Consider the following 13,898-nt stretch of genomic DNA (forward strand, 5'->3'; position numbering starts at 1 on the left):
TTTTTTTTTTTTTTTGTGCTGGGAGGTTCATGATCTGGTTGTGATGTCTCTTTGTGCTTTTGTAATATTAGAATTTTATTTACATTCTTATTTTCATTGTGTGACCCTCTCCTTAACATCCATTGAATTGGCTCTACAGTGATTAAATTGTGATTGATTATCCAAAAAATTATACATTTATCATAATTTGTATATTTTCTTGTCAACTTTTAACATCTCACACTGATAGGTCTCCTATTAGTTTCAATTTAGTTGGTGAAGCGGTTCAAGGAGTTAGGTTTCGGTTTCTTGCAATGTTAATAGATGCACCTCCTTATGGCCCCTTTGTAATTATGTTGCTTAGAAAGAACCATGTTATGTTGCTTTGGACCAATATTTAACCCTGTCAACCAGAATGCCTGATTTGTTGATTTGATATGCAATCACTTCTTGTATTTGTTGGCTCCGCATAGATTCTCGTACCCATACTTAAAAAGTGTTTATTGCTTTGATCTCTTATGGTTTTGTCCCATAAGAAGCACTTTTTATGGGTCAAAACCGTGAGACTCTCGAGTCGAAGTTGACGAATGCTTTGCAGGTTGGGTGCGAATCTCTTCAACTGCTCAGCTTTGATGTTTCATTTAAGTTATGCTGGTAGAAATGTTGATTGATGGATATAGTTCACCATATAGGTCCCTTCTAGTTCAATGTTTCTATTATCTAATTTAGATAGACCTTTTTTTTTTTTTGGACATGTACATACTGATTAATTGAATGGAAATTCATATTGACATGAGATTTACACTTGTGGTAATAATCCGGTGGTAACTGACTGTAAAGCGGTGAAAGGCCTAGAGAATTGTCACTAAACTGCCATATATAGTAGATTCTACCTGGTTACTGAGATCTGCTGGCATAGGAGCTTGAGAATTTCTTGGAGCATTGGATGCCTATGCCTTCGGCCCCATTGACACAGAACATTATTTTTAGTGTGTAAAAACTTCCTGGTTCCTGGTTTAACACCGAGAAGAATCAGAACCCGAAACTGAAAGTGGTGGTCCATGTTGAGAATTAAACCTCCCAAAATCATGATGTTAACAGCTTTGAAAAAGAAATCTGTTGTCTTGTTTGGTGGTGGGTTCGGTTGAGAACAGCCGCCAAATGAACCAAGTCCATGGAGTCTGTCCTAAATGGCTAAACCTCCCCCTGGATCATGACCCACTTTCTTTTTTCATTTCCTATTCTCGTCCACATGATCCAAAATAGAGCCATCTTGAAGACCTGATCCTTTTTTTTTTAAATTAAGAAATGAACCAGCTTACCCAAAAAAAAAAAACTTTTATAAGGTGGTGTTTCCTCATTTGGTTGGCCATTTGGTTGGCCATTATGTACGTTTCATGCACGAAATTTGAAGGCAAAGTTGGATAAAAAAGCAAATTAGAAGTCAATACAGATTGTTACCCAAAAAAAAAAAAAACTTTTATAAGGTGGTGTTTCCTCATTTGGTTGGCCATTTGGTTGGCCATTATGTACGTTTCATGCACGAAATTTGAAGGCAAAGTTGGATAAAAAAGCAAATTAGAAGTCAATACAGATTGGTACCACTGGTGGAATAATTGGATCATCTATTAATTTACTAATATACCTGTCTTAATCCGGTATTGAAAGGCCAAGCTCAGCATCAGCTGTGCCTATATGTGGTGTGGGTCCTTTGGGGGTGCGGTGTTAAGGCGGTTGAGCTGTCCCACCACCTCTCATGATGTTGGGCTGGCTACCAATATTTTTTAATGAAAAGCTTTAATAAATTTTGAGGGTTACGTTGGATTTATGGTCAAAAGTAGTTATTCAAGCCATTCTACAACAGAGGCTAGGTTTTTTAGATCAGATGGACCATTCTATTCATGTAAAGAACGCCACTATTCATCGGCCTATAACACAAGGGTGGTTAAGGTTTCTTCTTTGCCATTTTAAGGATTAAGATTCAAACCCTGGAATTTTCCTCTCTCTTTTATTATTATTATTATCAGCAAAGCATGCAAAATACGATTAAATTATCAAAGTATCAGGATACAACAATTCCCCTGCGGCATCAGCTCGCAATATTGGGATTAAATTATCAAAGTATCCTGCTTCCCATTCTAGCGAGCACAACGATTACTCTCCCTAAACGTGGGCTGGATAACATGGTGCTCAAACTGAGATAAAAGGTTCCTGAACTCAAAGATTAAAGATTCTTAACAAAAACAATAGCTGCAGTGGCGTCAAGCTCAACAATAATCTTGTTTATGTTAACTGATTTAGCTAAACAGAAGCCATCCTTGAGTGGCTACAACTCGGCTTCAACACTCGTAGCCCAAGGGATGTGTCTATAAAACCCCGCCACCCATTCCCCATTGATGTCTCTGATCACAACCCCTGCTCCTGCCTTTCCCGGATTTGACAATGCCGATCCATCAGAACTTAGCTTGAGCCACCCTTGGGGTGGTGGGTGCCATCTAACACCCACAACACTTGGAAAAGGAAGGGATTTAATAGATGTTAAAGCTGCAAAGTACTCAACAGCTTTAAACATAGCTTGGTTAATCAATCCTCCACAAGGCTCCTTTCCTGTGAATACTTTGTTGTTGCGTGTCAACCAAATTTGCCATAATGTGAAAGCAAATAAAACCGTCTAAGGTATTCTGTTAATCATTCCTCTTTCAATTATAATGGTACTAAAAAAATACCCTCCACTGTTCATCAGCCATTTTCAGATGGTCTTCCATCGAAATTTTAAGTGTCCCTTTTTTCTTTTTTCTGTTTTTAAATTTAAAACATTAGGTTAAAGTACGTATAGGTCCTTGTATTATTGTGTGGAGTCCATTTTTATACCTTTACTTTTAAAATGAGCAGAATTTTTTTATATATATATACTAAAAACAAAAGCAATAAGGTCAATTTTTTTTAACAATCTTATTATAACTTTTGATCATATCTACTCTTTTTGATACAATGCTTAGAACTATCCATAGCTCTTCTTCAATCCTTAAATAGAAGTATAATGCGTTTCAGCGCACTTAAATCTACATCCTTTTATACTGGCAACAATTTCCATGTCAATCGAGCTAAGACTCAATCGGTGCAATACGATCATTTTTATAACAGTTGAAAAAACAAAGTTTTAATTTTATGCAGGGTAACCATGTTTTGTCTAAGTCAAACTTAGATTAAGTTCAAATTTCATGGCAGTTAGTATATTATTGTGTCATAGTTCTATTATGGTTTATATGTGTGTACAGTAAGGAACGGGGGGAAGCAAGAGGGATACGGTAGGGACTGAACACAAAGACAATTTTAGAGTAGGTGAACACGAACGGAGAGCAAACATAAAACTAAGTTTACGTGTAAAGCCTCAAAGTTTGAAAGCTGTTTTCTTAAAGAATTTGTGTGTATGTATGTATGTATGTATGCATGCATGTATGACATCTGTGAATATGGGTTGATTATTGGAATTCTAACGTATCTAGTGTAGTGTGTTATCCATTGTGTGTACTCGTGTTTGTTATAATACATGCCTATTTTTTAATAGCACATGTATAGATAAGGTGAAATTTCATTCATTAAAATTGTCAATTTTCAAGTTTAGAAAATCAATTGACTTGCGACTACTTTTTGGATGAGATCCATGAATTTTTGAGTTGAGATGTCTTCATATTGTTTAAAAATCTATCTTTTGGCTTTGAAACTCACCTTGAATCAATCAAGTTTGAGTTCGATAGCTCAAATTATGACCATAGTAAAGACTACGCAAGCAAAATTTCTGGCTAAGAGTATTATAGAAATTACAAGTCTCGGATTTTTAATTTGAGTTTAAATTATATTGGGCCCGATTTTTAGACTTAATTTATTATATATGACTCAAATGTTATATTTATTAGATCTTATTATTTCATCATTTATTTATTCAAAAGTTTGAATTTTTTTAAAGTATTTTAAGTTATATAGGAATTATATATCAACAAGAAATTAGTTTAAAGCTAATTCTTGGCTAGTTTAATTAGAGATTCAATATATTTAAAAGTGCTATTTGAATGTACTTAGCTAACTTGTATAATGGCCTATTCACGGTATGCAATTCAAAATTCATTCAGCAACTTCTCTTTCTAAGTTAATACAATTCTTTTTGAAGAGTTCTAACAATCTTTTTAGATTGTAGAGATCATCTTCAATGCACTTTTTCTTGGAGGAAAAATTAGAGCTGTTTAAAGTGAGTTGTGGATTCATTTGGTTCCCAAAACTCCTTATGACTTCTACACGCCACTTTCTATTTTTTTCATCTATCTTGTTCCGTTTCTTTATTATTATGTTTTGTTCTTATTTCATGGTTTCTAATATTTAATCTGGATTCTTTATTTTTTTTTCTATATTTTATTATTTGTTTTAATTGTTGTCCTTTTAAATTTTTAGATCTAACTTGGATTTGTTAGTGTTTCAAGTTGTATTAAAATCTAAGTTTCTTTTCAATCGTCTAGAACCTTAAGTTAAATCCGCGACTTGAACAAACTTACATTTCATATCACTGAAGGATGTTCAATTTACTCAAAAGTAAGGCAACATTTAGCATGATGGTTGTCAAAATTACTGGATACGATTTTGTTTATTTTTCCTTTAACCTTAAAATGGTGTTTTCAAACCCAAGTGAATTTTAAAAATAAATAAAATAAATTTAGTACTTTTGAGTTCGTAAATATAATACATTCAATTAATAAAATGTATGTCTACTAATTTTTCTTGTAGGATCATATTTAAATATTAGATTTGAACTTGTAATATTCGAAATCTAAAAGTAACACGTGTAAAGTGAGATACCAATTTTTTGGAGTTATGAGGGTGTTAATATCTTATTTACACATAGTCGACTCCTGAACTCAAATTTTTTCTGATTTTCAATATGTGGACCAAATCTTTTTAAAAGAATTTGCAAACTTTTCTTCTAAAAAGATTACAGGTGTCATACCTAGATGAAAAAATTAGTGGTGACTTCAAATTTTTTAATAAAAACAAGTGTTGAAAAATTAAAATTCATTTTTTAGGGATAGTTTTGAGAATCGAGCCTAAAGTTAAATAGGTATTATTTATGATTCCGAATTACAAATTCAACTGTGTCCTTTCATTTTTTATACTCGAGTTTTTCTACTATTTTAGTAAACAATTTATGAGTTTTTATTCACTTATTGTACTTGCAAGTTACATAACATGAGCTCTATGCCCGAGCTTCATCCGTGTAAGTGGGAGTATAAAACTCCACATAAATATAAGAAAAATATATCCCCTCAAATTATCTGTATTAGTTTAGTAGACATTTGTAAGGATAACTGAACTGTTTGAATCCACCTTATTAGAGTTATAATGAATTTCAGTGATCGCCAAAATAAGTAGGCATGATAAATTTTCCTCACATTTTATTATTGATGTTATGTCTAGTTTTCTATATTTATATTTTTAATTATGTATGGTTGGGTACTACCTTAGTTGATTTTTTTCCTTTCCTTCTTTTCTCTTTTTGTGCATGCATCATCGTTTGTGTTTCCGTACTTCTAGTGTTCCATACAAAAACGTTTATTTGTGAACATGGCATCATCACCTGGTTTTGATCTTTAGTTAGTGGTCGTGATGAGATTCACCAACAATTATGATTTTAGAATCAAGTGGTAATCAACAGATTCATCATCAGCACACGACAAAGGGTAGAATTATAGAAAACGAACAAGCAACCCAAATAAAGAAGTTAGAAAGGGCACCAAAGAAATTGCAAGAACAATTATCCCAATTTCAACAGGAAATGAGAGAGCAAAGAGAAGAGTGAAAGGATCAGATGATGAAGATGTTAAGGCAAAGAGAACTAGCTAATTTTTTAAGTAACTGAAAACTCAATTAAATTAAAATTTTCTGATTTGTGTTTAATTTTTAAGGCTTATTCCCCTCGAAATTTAGTTACACAAATCCCGTGAGCAAAAATGAGTCAAGGTGTGAAGAGAGAAAAGCGAAGTCATGACATTAGCAGATTTTGACAAGGCAAGAGACCTAAAGAAAAAACAAACCGACAAACAAAGCCCCTACAACTATGTCTAATCTCCCATATACCCGACACGTAGCAAATATCTGACCAACTCCGACTCTGTAATAATTCCATCAAACGTGACAATCTCCATAAATAATCGGCACAGATTACGATTACATTGTACACTGCATCAAATTTGGAACGCATCAGGCCTAGGCCTGGGATTGAAATAGAGCTCAACAGATAAAAGGTGTTTATCCTCCATTTGTAATTAGTAATGCATATGAATAAAGATAAATTTAAGAGTTTTTCAATTTTTTGATTTTAGATGAAATAAGTTGAAATTTATGTTCTTCTTTCAATATTTTCCTTTTAAATCTTAGAGTTTATATTTTATTTCCGGTTGTAAAAGTTGTTATATTATTTATAATTAATTATGATTTAAACAGAATTCTTTTTATTTATTAATAATACATAAAATTATACTACACATCACTTAATTTGAGATTAGAAAAAAAGCTGAAACTTAATTCAGTAGTTTGAAACTACTACCAAGATTGGTTTGAAAACCACTGAATTTTTTTAGGTTAGGTTATAGGGATCTTAGCATGAACTATGAAATATAGGAATTTAATATTAATTCTATTATTATTTGATGAAATTTTATTTTATTTATGATTTAATTGTTAAATAAATTTTTATAACTGTTGAAATTTTCTTTTATCATTATGATCACATGTTAAATAATATTTGTAACGTATTGCACAAAAATGATAATATGAATTAGAAATTTTAACACCATATTAACATATTTAAATTTATTTTCATTCCTAGCTTAAACTAGTTTGTTTTCTTACATGTTATTATTAGTTTATTGAATGTTATTTAAAAAAAACATACATGCGTCATTTTCACACACATGCCATGCTCTATATAACTATTAATTAGAATTTAAAATCTTATTTAAAGAAAATTAATTCTTTTATTACTTGATAAAGTTTTTGTAATCTTACTTAAATATATCAAATTTCTTATTATTATATTTGTTAGAATTAGATAGACTAGTCGGTTGGACTTATTAAATCAAAAATTGATCGATTGGTGTCTATCAAACTTTAAATGAATTACTTGAAAATTAAATCGATCAAAATCAAATTTAACTTTTTTTTTTATTGTTTTTAATGTTTATCTTAAAACTAAATCCAACACCAATCAATGATATACCTGAATTGATTTTAAAAAACCTGCTTACAATAATCCATGCCGGAGTACAAATCTAACTTTTATTATTAATAATCTTTGTCACATAAAGCAAAAGGATGGGATTAGAGGTAGTGAGCTATTATGAGGGAGACTGATGGGGGTAGGGGAAGCAGGCATGTGGATGAGTGGGGGAGACGCCAAAGTCATCAATTAACCCTCTTTGAAATTATTTGTAAAGCAAAATAAAAAGGGAAGAACCAGTTACTCCCCCCGTCTTTTTTCCTCACTCTTTTTCTTTTTTATTTATTATTATTATTATTTCACTTCTTACATTTTGCTTCGTACAGTAATGCATTTTGTTGTCTTTGGGCGACAGAAAGGAAAACCCCAAAAGCTTAAGCTTACCCTTAAGTTTCTACACAGCCTTACCTTTGTTTCCCTTTGAAGAACCAAAGAATCATTGAAGATGCCCAGACCAGGTCCAAGGCCTTATGTCTTTGAGAAAAAATCTTGGCACAGTGACAGACACCAACCCATCAGAGGTTCTCTTGTTCAAGAAATTTTCAGGTTTTCTATTTCTACTCTGTTTTTTTGTTTGTCAGTCCTTTTTTTCCCCTCTCTCTTTTTATGTGTTTGATTTTGTTTTTAGAGTTGTAAATGAGATTCATAGCTCAGCAACTAAGAAGAACAAGGAATGGCAAGAGAAGCTCCCTGTTGTTGTCTTGAAAGCTGAAGAAATTATGTATTCCAAAGCAAATTCTGAGGTAAAAAAAAAAAAGTTTCTCTACATTGGGTAATTGCTTATTAATTGTGTAATGAAAAACCCAAACCTTTGATCACAATATTTTCTTACTTTGTTAGTAATATAGATGCATTGGGCACTATTGATATATGAAGCTCATATTTTGTATTCACAGGCTGAGTACATGGACCTTAAAACCCTCTGGGATCGAACAAATGATGCTATTAACACAATCATTAGACGAAATGAGAGTACTGAAACGGGAAAGGTTCTTCAACCTTGTATTGAAGGTACCCTTTCACTTTTCTTTGAATTTGAACCCAATTATGCATATTTGCAATGGGATCTTTCTGGGAATTTTCTGTCTTGATTATGAAGAGCACTGGCTTTAAATGTACCTTGTGATTTATATGTACATTTTTTTGTTGGTTAGCTGCTCTCAATTTGGGTTGCACAGCGAGGAGAACCTCGAGGAACCAACGAAATTGTAGCCCAAGGTGTTACCTTAACCCAGGTACTCAAGAAACAGAGAATACCACTCAAGGAAATCCCATGACCAACCCACATTGCTTGGGTAGCTATTCTGGCTTTGAATCTGAGAAACACACTGGCTGGAACGGTTATTTCGCTGCTAACAAGTTTCATATTGCGTCTGAGAATGGTTCTCTTCCTATTAATAAAAAATGCTTATCCTTACAAAAGTATTCAGTTTATCCTCTTTACTATGGTAACGATCTTAAAACCGAAGAACTGCAGCATGGTTTTGGGATCATCCATAAGATGATTTCTGATACAGTAGAGCCTGCTAAGATGGTTGCCATTCATAAGCTCCTTTCTTTGGATGTGGAGTCTTCAAATGGGATGAACCAAATAGATGCTAGAAATACTTGTAATAACCCACACCACAAGAGTGCCTGTGATCTATCGTTGCGGTTGGGCCCTCTTTCAACACCTTGCCTGAGTGTTGGAAACGATCGGCCAGCAATTGATAAAAGTTTGCCTTCCTTTCATAGGAGGAACAGAAATGACCCCTTGAACTCATCTTCAAAGTCAAACAACCAGAGCGTTGAAGGGGAACATATACATGTGGATGCATCAATGAGAAAGAGAAAGACAGTTAATGATCCTACAATGGATCGACGACATTGTTTGTCCTCCGAAGCTTCCTTACAGCCATTCAACTGGAAGCCTGAAAAGTGCAGGATCCTAGACTCAGCCCCTTTAGACCATTGACATGAACTTGGTGAGTTTGTGCGGCTGTTTTGTTTGTCTTTTGTAGTGTTTTCGTAGTAATTAAAATGTTGCAAGAATGTGAGTAAATAATTGAGTAGGTTTCAGTTTAAATGTGGCAATCAACAACGAACTAAGGGGACAGACCCTTGATCCGCAATGTATAAAGAATGTTGTCCTTTACATGTTGCTGCTTGTACAACTTATAACTTAGGGTCGAAAATGGATGATAAAATTTGGACCGGAGATTTCCTATATGCTGTAAATTTGTTGAAGATTTAGATATAATCTTTTAAATATTTATTTTATATATACATATACAAGATCAATGAGCACAAATAGATCAAAAAAAAACATATATGAGATCAATCAATAAGCACAAATTGATTAAAAATCGGAATATTTCGGGATAAAATTGACCCACCTAACAAAAAAACTTGTACTTGATAATAGTGCGTCGTAATTGCATATTAGGGACTCAAATTTGTGTGGTTTGTTAAATTATTTCAAAATAGATGAAAATAATGACATATGTTGACGTGGTAAAAAATTCCTTGTGGTCCCTTAGCACCCTTATATCACTAGAAGTGTCTCGTTATTTCCTAAAAACATATATTTCAAATGACTCGGCAACAGTTTCAATTCCAATTTTGCTGCCTGCGCAATAGAAGAAAGAAGTTTTGTGTGAGAAGTTGAATCAAGCGAACCCGTTTTATACCTTAGTGGCCGGAGTGCCTCTAGCTCGAACACTACTCATTGCAATTCTGGGTCTAACTCTAGCTCTTTCTGCAAACTTGAGAAGTCAGATTTTCACAAATGGCGGTTTTAAGGGCATCAATATTAGAAAAACCAAAAACTTCTTTGAACTCAATCATCTATAACATCAATGGCATATACACATTATACATCATCAGGAAATTTCGTAGCATCGAAAATATTAAATTGTATTATATCTACATCAAAATTTATGATGAGTGTACCATCATCAGGCACCTCAATTTTTGTTTTAGATGTTTTCAAGAATGGTCCACCCAATAAAACCTTTGTCAAGTTGGGTGAATTATTATCCAACATATTCAACACCAGGAAAAATTAATTCATCAACTTGCACAAGAACATTTTTCAACAGATAAATCACGAATCTATCAATAAGTTGGATAATTTACACTGGTTTCATGCAAAGAACCTACCTTCAAGGATGAGTAAATAGACGATGACCTAACATCTATTGATACTCCTAAATCGCACTTAGCTTTCTCAATTTTGACATTTGGTAAATTGGTTGGGAGTACTTACATTAGGTGAAAATATTCGAAACACATTTTACCCAAAAACATAGAGAAAAAGCAACATGTTTTGACATACATTTTATTATATGCATTTACTTTCTTTTTTTTTCATCAAAGAAATTTTCGGGAAACAAAATGGAAAATACAGTTTTTACATAATATGAATTTTTTATTTAATGCTTAAATTTGTGACTTTTATTCTTGGACAGTATAAATAGAAGCCCTTCGCAACTTTAAAAAGGACTTTTGACACTTGAGCATTCTACTTCTCGAAATTTTCTCTAAGCTTTCTCAACTTATTTCATTGCTTAGCCTTATTCTTAACCTTCACCTTACAAACCATCACCTGTGGTACTACAAGATCTACTTCATTCCCTCTATCTTATGTTGGTACATTCTATTCATTTGTTTGCAACACTTCCTTTCTCCATCAAAATTAGGTTTAGAAATGACATTTCATAGATTATTAATTAAAGGCATACAAAAGGTGTAATACAACGATGTGACCAAGGAGTTTTCCCTTTCAAAAAAATGTGTGAAGTTAATGTGTAAATATTAAAACCTAAACAAACTGTACAATATATGGAGGCCAAGTGAGGAAAAAAGAAGTCTTTAACTCGTTCATTGCCTTAAAAAAAGAAGTGAGACGAAGAAGTTGCAGAAGAAAAAGAGCTATAATGAAAATCAATTTGCAATCTCTGGTGAAGAGTGAAAGCAGAGACTCTGCCCTTTTTCTCTTCTTCCTCAAGCTCCTCAACTGCTATGGCCGCTAGGAATCTTTTTATATATTCCCTGCAACATTCTTTCCCGCTACATATTGCCATCTCATCATCCTTCTTCTTCTTCTTCCCGTACATCAAACTTGAATCATCGAACTTCAACATGTACGCCTGTTTGCACCCCTCGAATAGCCGCTCACCCAACGTATCGATGATGTAATATGCCTTCGATTCGACCTTCAACACGAAGAAATGATCGTTCCAGCTGATGATATACACCCTCGGCTGACAATTGTTTGTTTCGCTGCTTTTTATTTCGTTCCATATCTCATCGAAAGACATTGCTCCTTTCAAGCACTCGAATTTATCGGGGCTGAAAAACCCCGTGAATGATTTTTCATGGGAGACGGTGACGGGCCTGACATCGGCTTTTAGGACGGTCTCGAGATCGAAATGTTTATCGGGGAAGGCATTGGTGTAAGCTGTGTTGGAGCAGAGCTTACGCCATTCAGAGGAACCTTGTGTTATGAGGTTATCGAATTCAGGTCTCGTTGGCATGGAGGCATGGTTTGAATGGAGCCAGTGAGCGATGACGGCGACCAGAGCGGTGCAGGCACTCTCCCCAGCGGCTCTTTCGCTTCGTTGGTCAAAGGAAGCAAAGAACACTTGAGCTTTCAGCCTTGCTGCTCCATTTCTGCTCACTAATTCTTTCACTTCCCACCAATATTCTCCCTTCTGCACAAGGTTGAAATGTTTGGCAGTGTGAATAATGAATACTAGACTCCTTAACACCTTAAATTAAAAAAATTCTATAATATAATATTGATATTTTAAAAAATTAATTAAAACATTTTAAATTTTAAAAATAAATATAATTAACCTAAATAATAAAACTTCATGTATTCGTCTGCCGGTCAGATCGGTGCTCTGTTTTTTATTTTTTAATAATTTATTCGAATGGGACAAATCCACATTTTCGTTAATAAATAGATTTTCCTTGTTTAACATTGTATTTTGCGGTAAAAATAAAATAAAATTTGATCAGACAAGACAAAACGAACCTGGGAGTCAACGACAGAACAGGTTTCAGGGTGCCGGTCAAAGTCAAAACCCAAGAGCTCTGTTTTCTTCGCGGACGTTCTAAAACTTAATCGTCTTTTCTTCCACGACAACATCCTTACCATGTAGTTCTGGGCCGGTCCCAACCGAGTTTCCAAATTTCGGGACGATTCCAACTCAGGTCCTAAACTCAGCTCGCCACTGCTGCTTTCACTCGTGGTGGTAGAGTCATCCCCATTCATACCATCCGAGTCAAATACCAGGGACTCATCAGAGTCAAAGGAATTCAGTTGATAGTTATTCTTTTTCTCCTTCCGGCGGGTTAACCTCTTCACCATCTTGAAGAACCCATCTTCCTTGTTTGACTCGACTGAGTTTTGGGCACCTCCTGTCGTGTCTCTCACCTCCGCAAAACTCACCAATATCTTAACAAAGAACAGAAATGAAATCTAGATAAAGTCAAGCGGAATTCACAAGAAAATGGTACTAAAATATATATATATTTGAAAAACAGAGAGAAGGCATTGCAGAATTAATTTGGGTAATTCTAAGGTGTCGAATTCGAATCTTGATAAACCGGTGGAACTTACGGAAAGAGTAGCTTCGATGACCACACCATTCACGTTCAACGTGATGGGAAGCTTTCTTTCAATCTCGGAACACTCCATTTCAGAAACCAGCTTTGCCAAATCCAAAGAAACTTTCCCCGCCACCGCCAGTTTACTTTTTTCTTCGCAATTCTTTCCCTATATTTATAAAAGAAATCAATACCAAAACGAAAGCCTTTCCCCAAAAAAAAACTGGGTTTTAGTAATTACTTACAAGCAAGACATCGAACAAAACATCCCAGGAACCGAAACCAAGATCTTTGGAAACTACTGGGAAATCACACAAGTTGTCAAATTCATCATCCTCCCATTCAATTGATTCCCCATTTCCTAAAATTTTCTCACTGCTGCGATTCCTTTTATGCCTTGAAGACGACGATATATGAAACGAAACCAAACTAGACTTGGGTCCTCTCCACACCATTTCAATCAACACGATTTTCTTATCATCTTCTTCCTCATTTCTAGTTATCCCTTCAAGCTTCAATGGCTTCACTTTCACGTGCAATCTCTTTACTGGAGACCTCAGCCGCCACTTCATATTTTTGATAAAAAGGATATGGAAATCGGTATTTTATGGAAAATTTTTAGACTCCTAATTTGGATCTTCAATTTGTAGAAGACATCGAAGCAAAGAGGGCGTGTTCTGGTTTTTATTGGTTACGTGGCGAGTTTTGATTGGGAGGATGAAAACACACTGTGGGAAACTGCCACGTCAAACGCGGACAGGAAATCCGACACGTGAGTTACGCGTAGGTTAAACTAAAGGAAAACATATCCGTAAACGTTTTTTATAATTTTATTATTTATTTTGTGTAGAGTAGACCAATTAAAATACGTGTGGATTTGTTGGTAATCTTTCAAGTCAAGTAACTCAAAACCAGTTCAAGGATATATCCTAGCTTCACCTCTAAATATAAACAAGGAAAGAGTGCGATCCACGTGTGATGTGCCAAAAACATTTGCTGTTTTCAATATCTCTGCCCATCACGTGCTTTAATTTTGGTTATGGTGACCCGCTTTCCCGGT

The 13,898-nt window shown here is 34.4% G+C and overlaps 2 protein-coding genes across 3 annotated transcripts; one reads left to right on the top strand and one right to left on the bottom strand.

Annotated features, from left to right (window-relative positions):
• Positions 1 to 7,399: 7,399 nt before the first annotated feature.
• Positions 7,400 to 9,460, top strand: LOC105769769 (uncharacterized). 2 transcript variants are annotated; one of them, XM_012590751.2, is made up of 4 exons: positions 7,403 to 7,789; positions 7,872 to 7,986; positions 8,140 to 8,254; positions 8,398 to 9,460. In XM_012590751.2, exons 1-4 carry the CDS (start codon positions 7,689 to 7,691, stop codon positions 9,195 to 9,197), a joined length of 1,131 nt encoding a protein of 376 aa, XP_012446205.1. In that variant the 5' UTR covers positions 7,403 to 7,688; the 3' UTR covers positions 9,198 to 9,460. The 2 variants fall into 2 exon arrangements, with proteins under 2 accessions (XP_012446119.1, XP_012446205.1); XM_012590665.2 differs by having other exon boundaries at positions 7,400 to 7,986.
• A 1,459-nt stretch (positions 9,461 to 10,919) lies between these two features.
• Positions 10,920 to 13,460, bottom strand: LOC105769700 (uncharacterized). The gene is made up of 4 exons (XM_012590547.2): positions 13,084 to 13,460; positions 12,852 to 13,007; positions 12,264 to 12,686; positions 10,920 to 11,937 (listed from the first exon to the last, which is right to left on the bottom strand). The coding sequence occupies exons 1-4, from the start codon at positions 13,408 to 13,410 to the stop codon at positions 11,113 to 11,115; spliced, it is 1,731 nt and encodes a 576-aa protein (XP_012446001.1). The 5' UTR covers positions 13,411 to 13,460; the 3' UTR covers positions 10,920 to 11,112.
• Between the last annotated feature and the right edge of the window lie 438 nt (positions 13,461 to 13,898).

The sequence above is a fragment of the Gossypium raimondii genome, chromosome 7 (assembly GCF_025698545.1).
Source record: "Gossypium raimondii isolate GPD5lz chromosome 7, ASM2569854v1, whole genome shotgun sequence".
Classification (NCBI taxonomy): Eukaryota; Viridiplantae; Streptophyta; class Magnoliopsida; order Malvales; family Malvaceae; genus Gossypium; species Gossypium raimondii.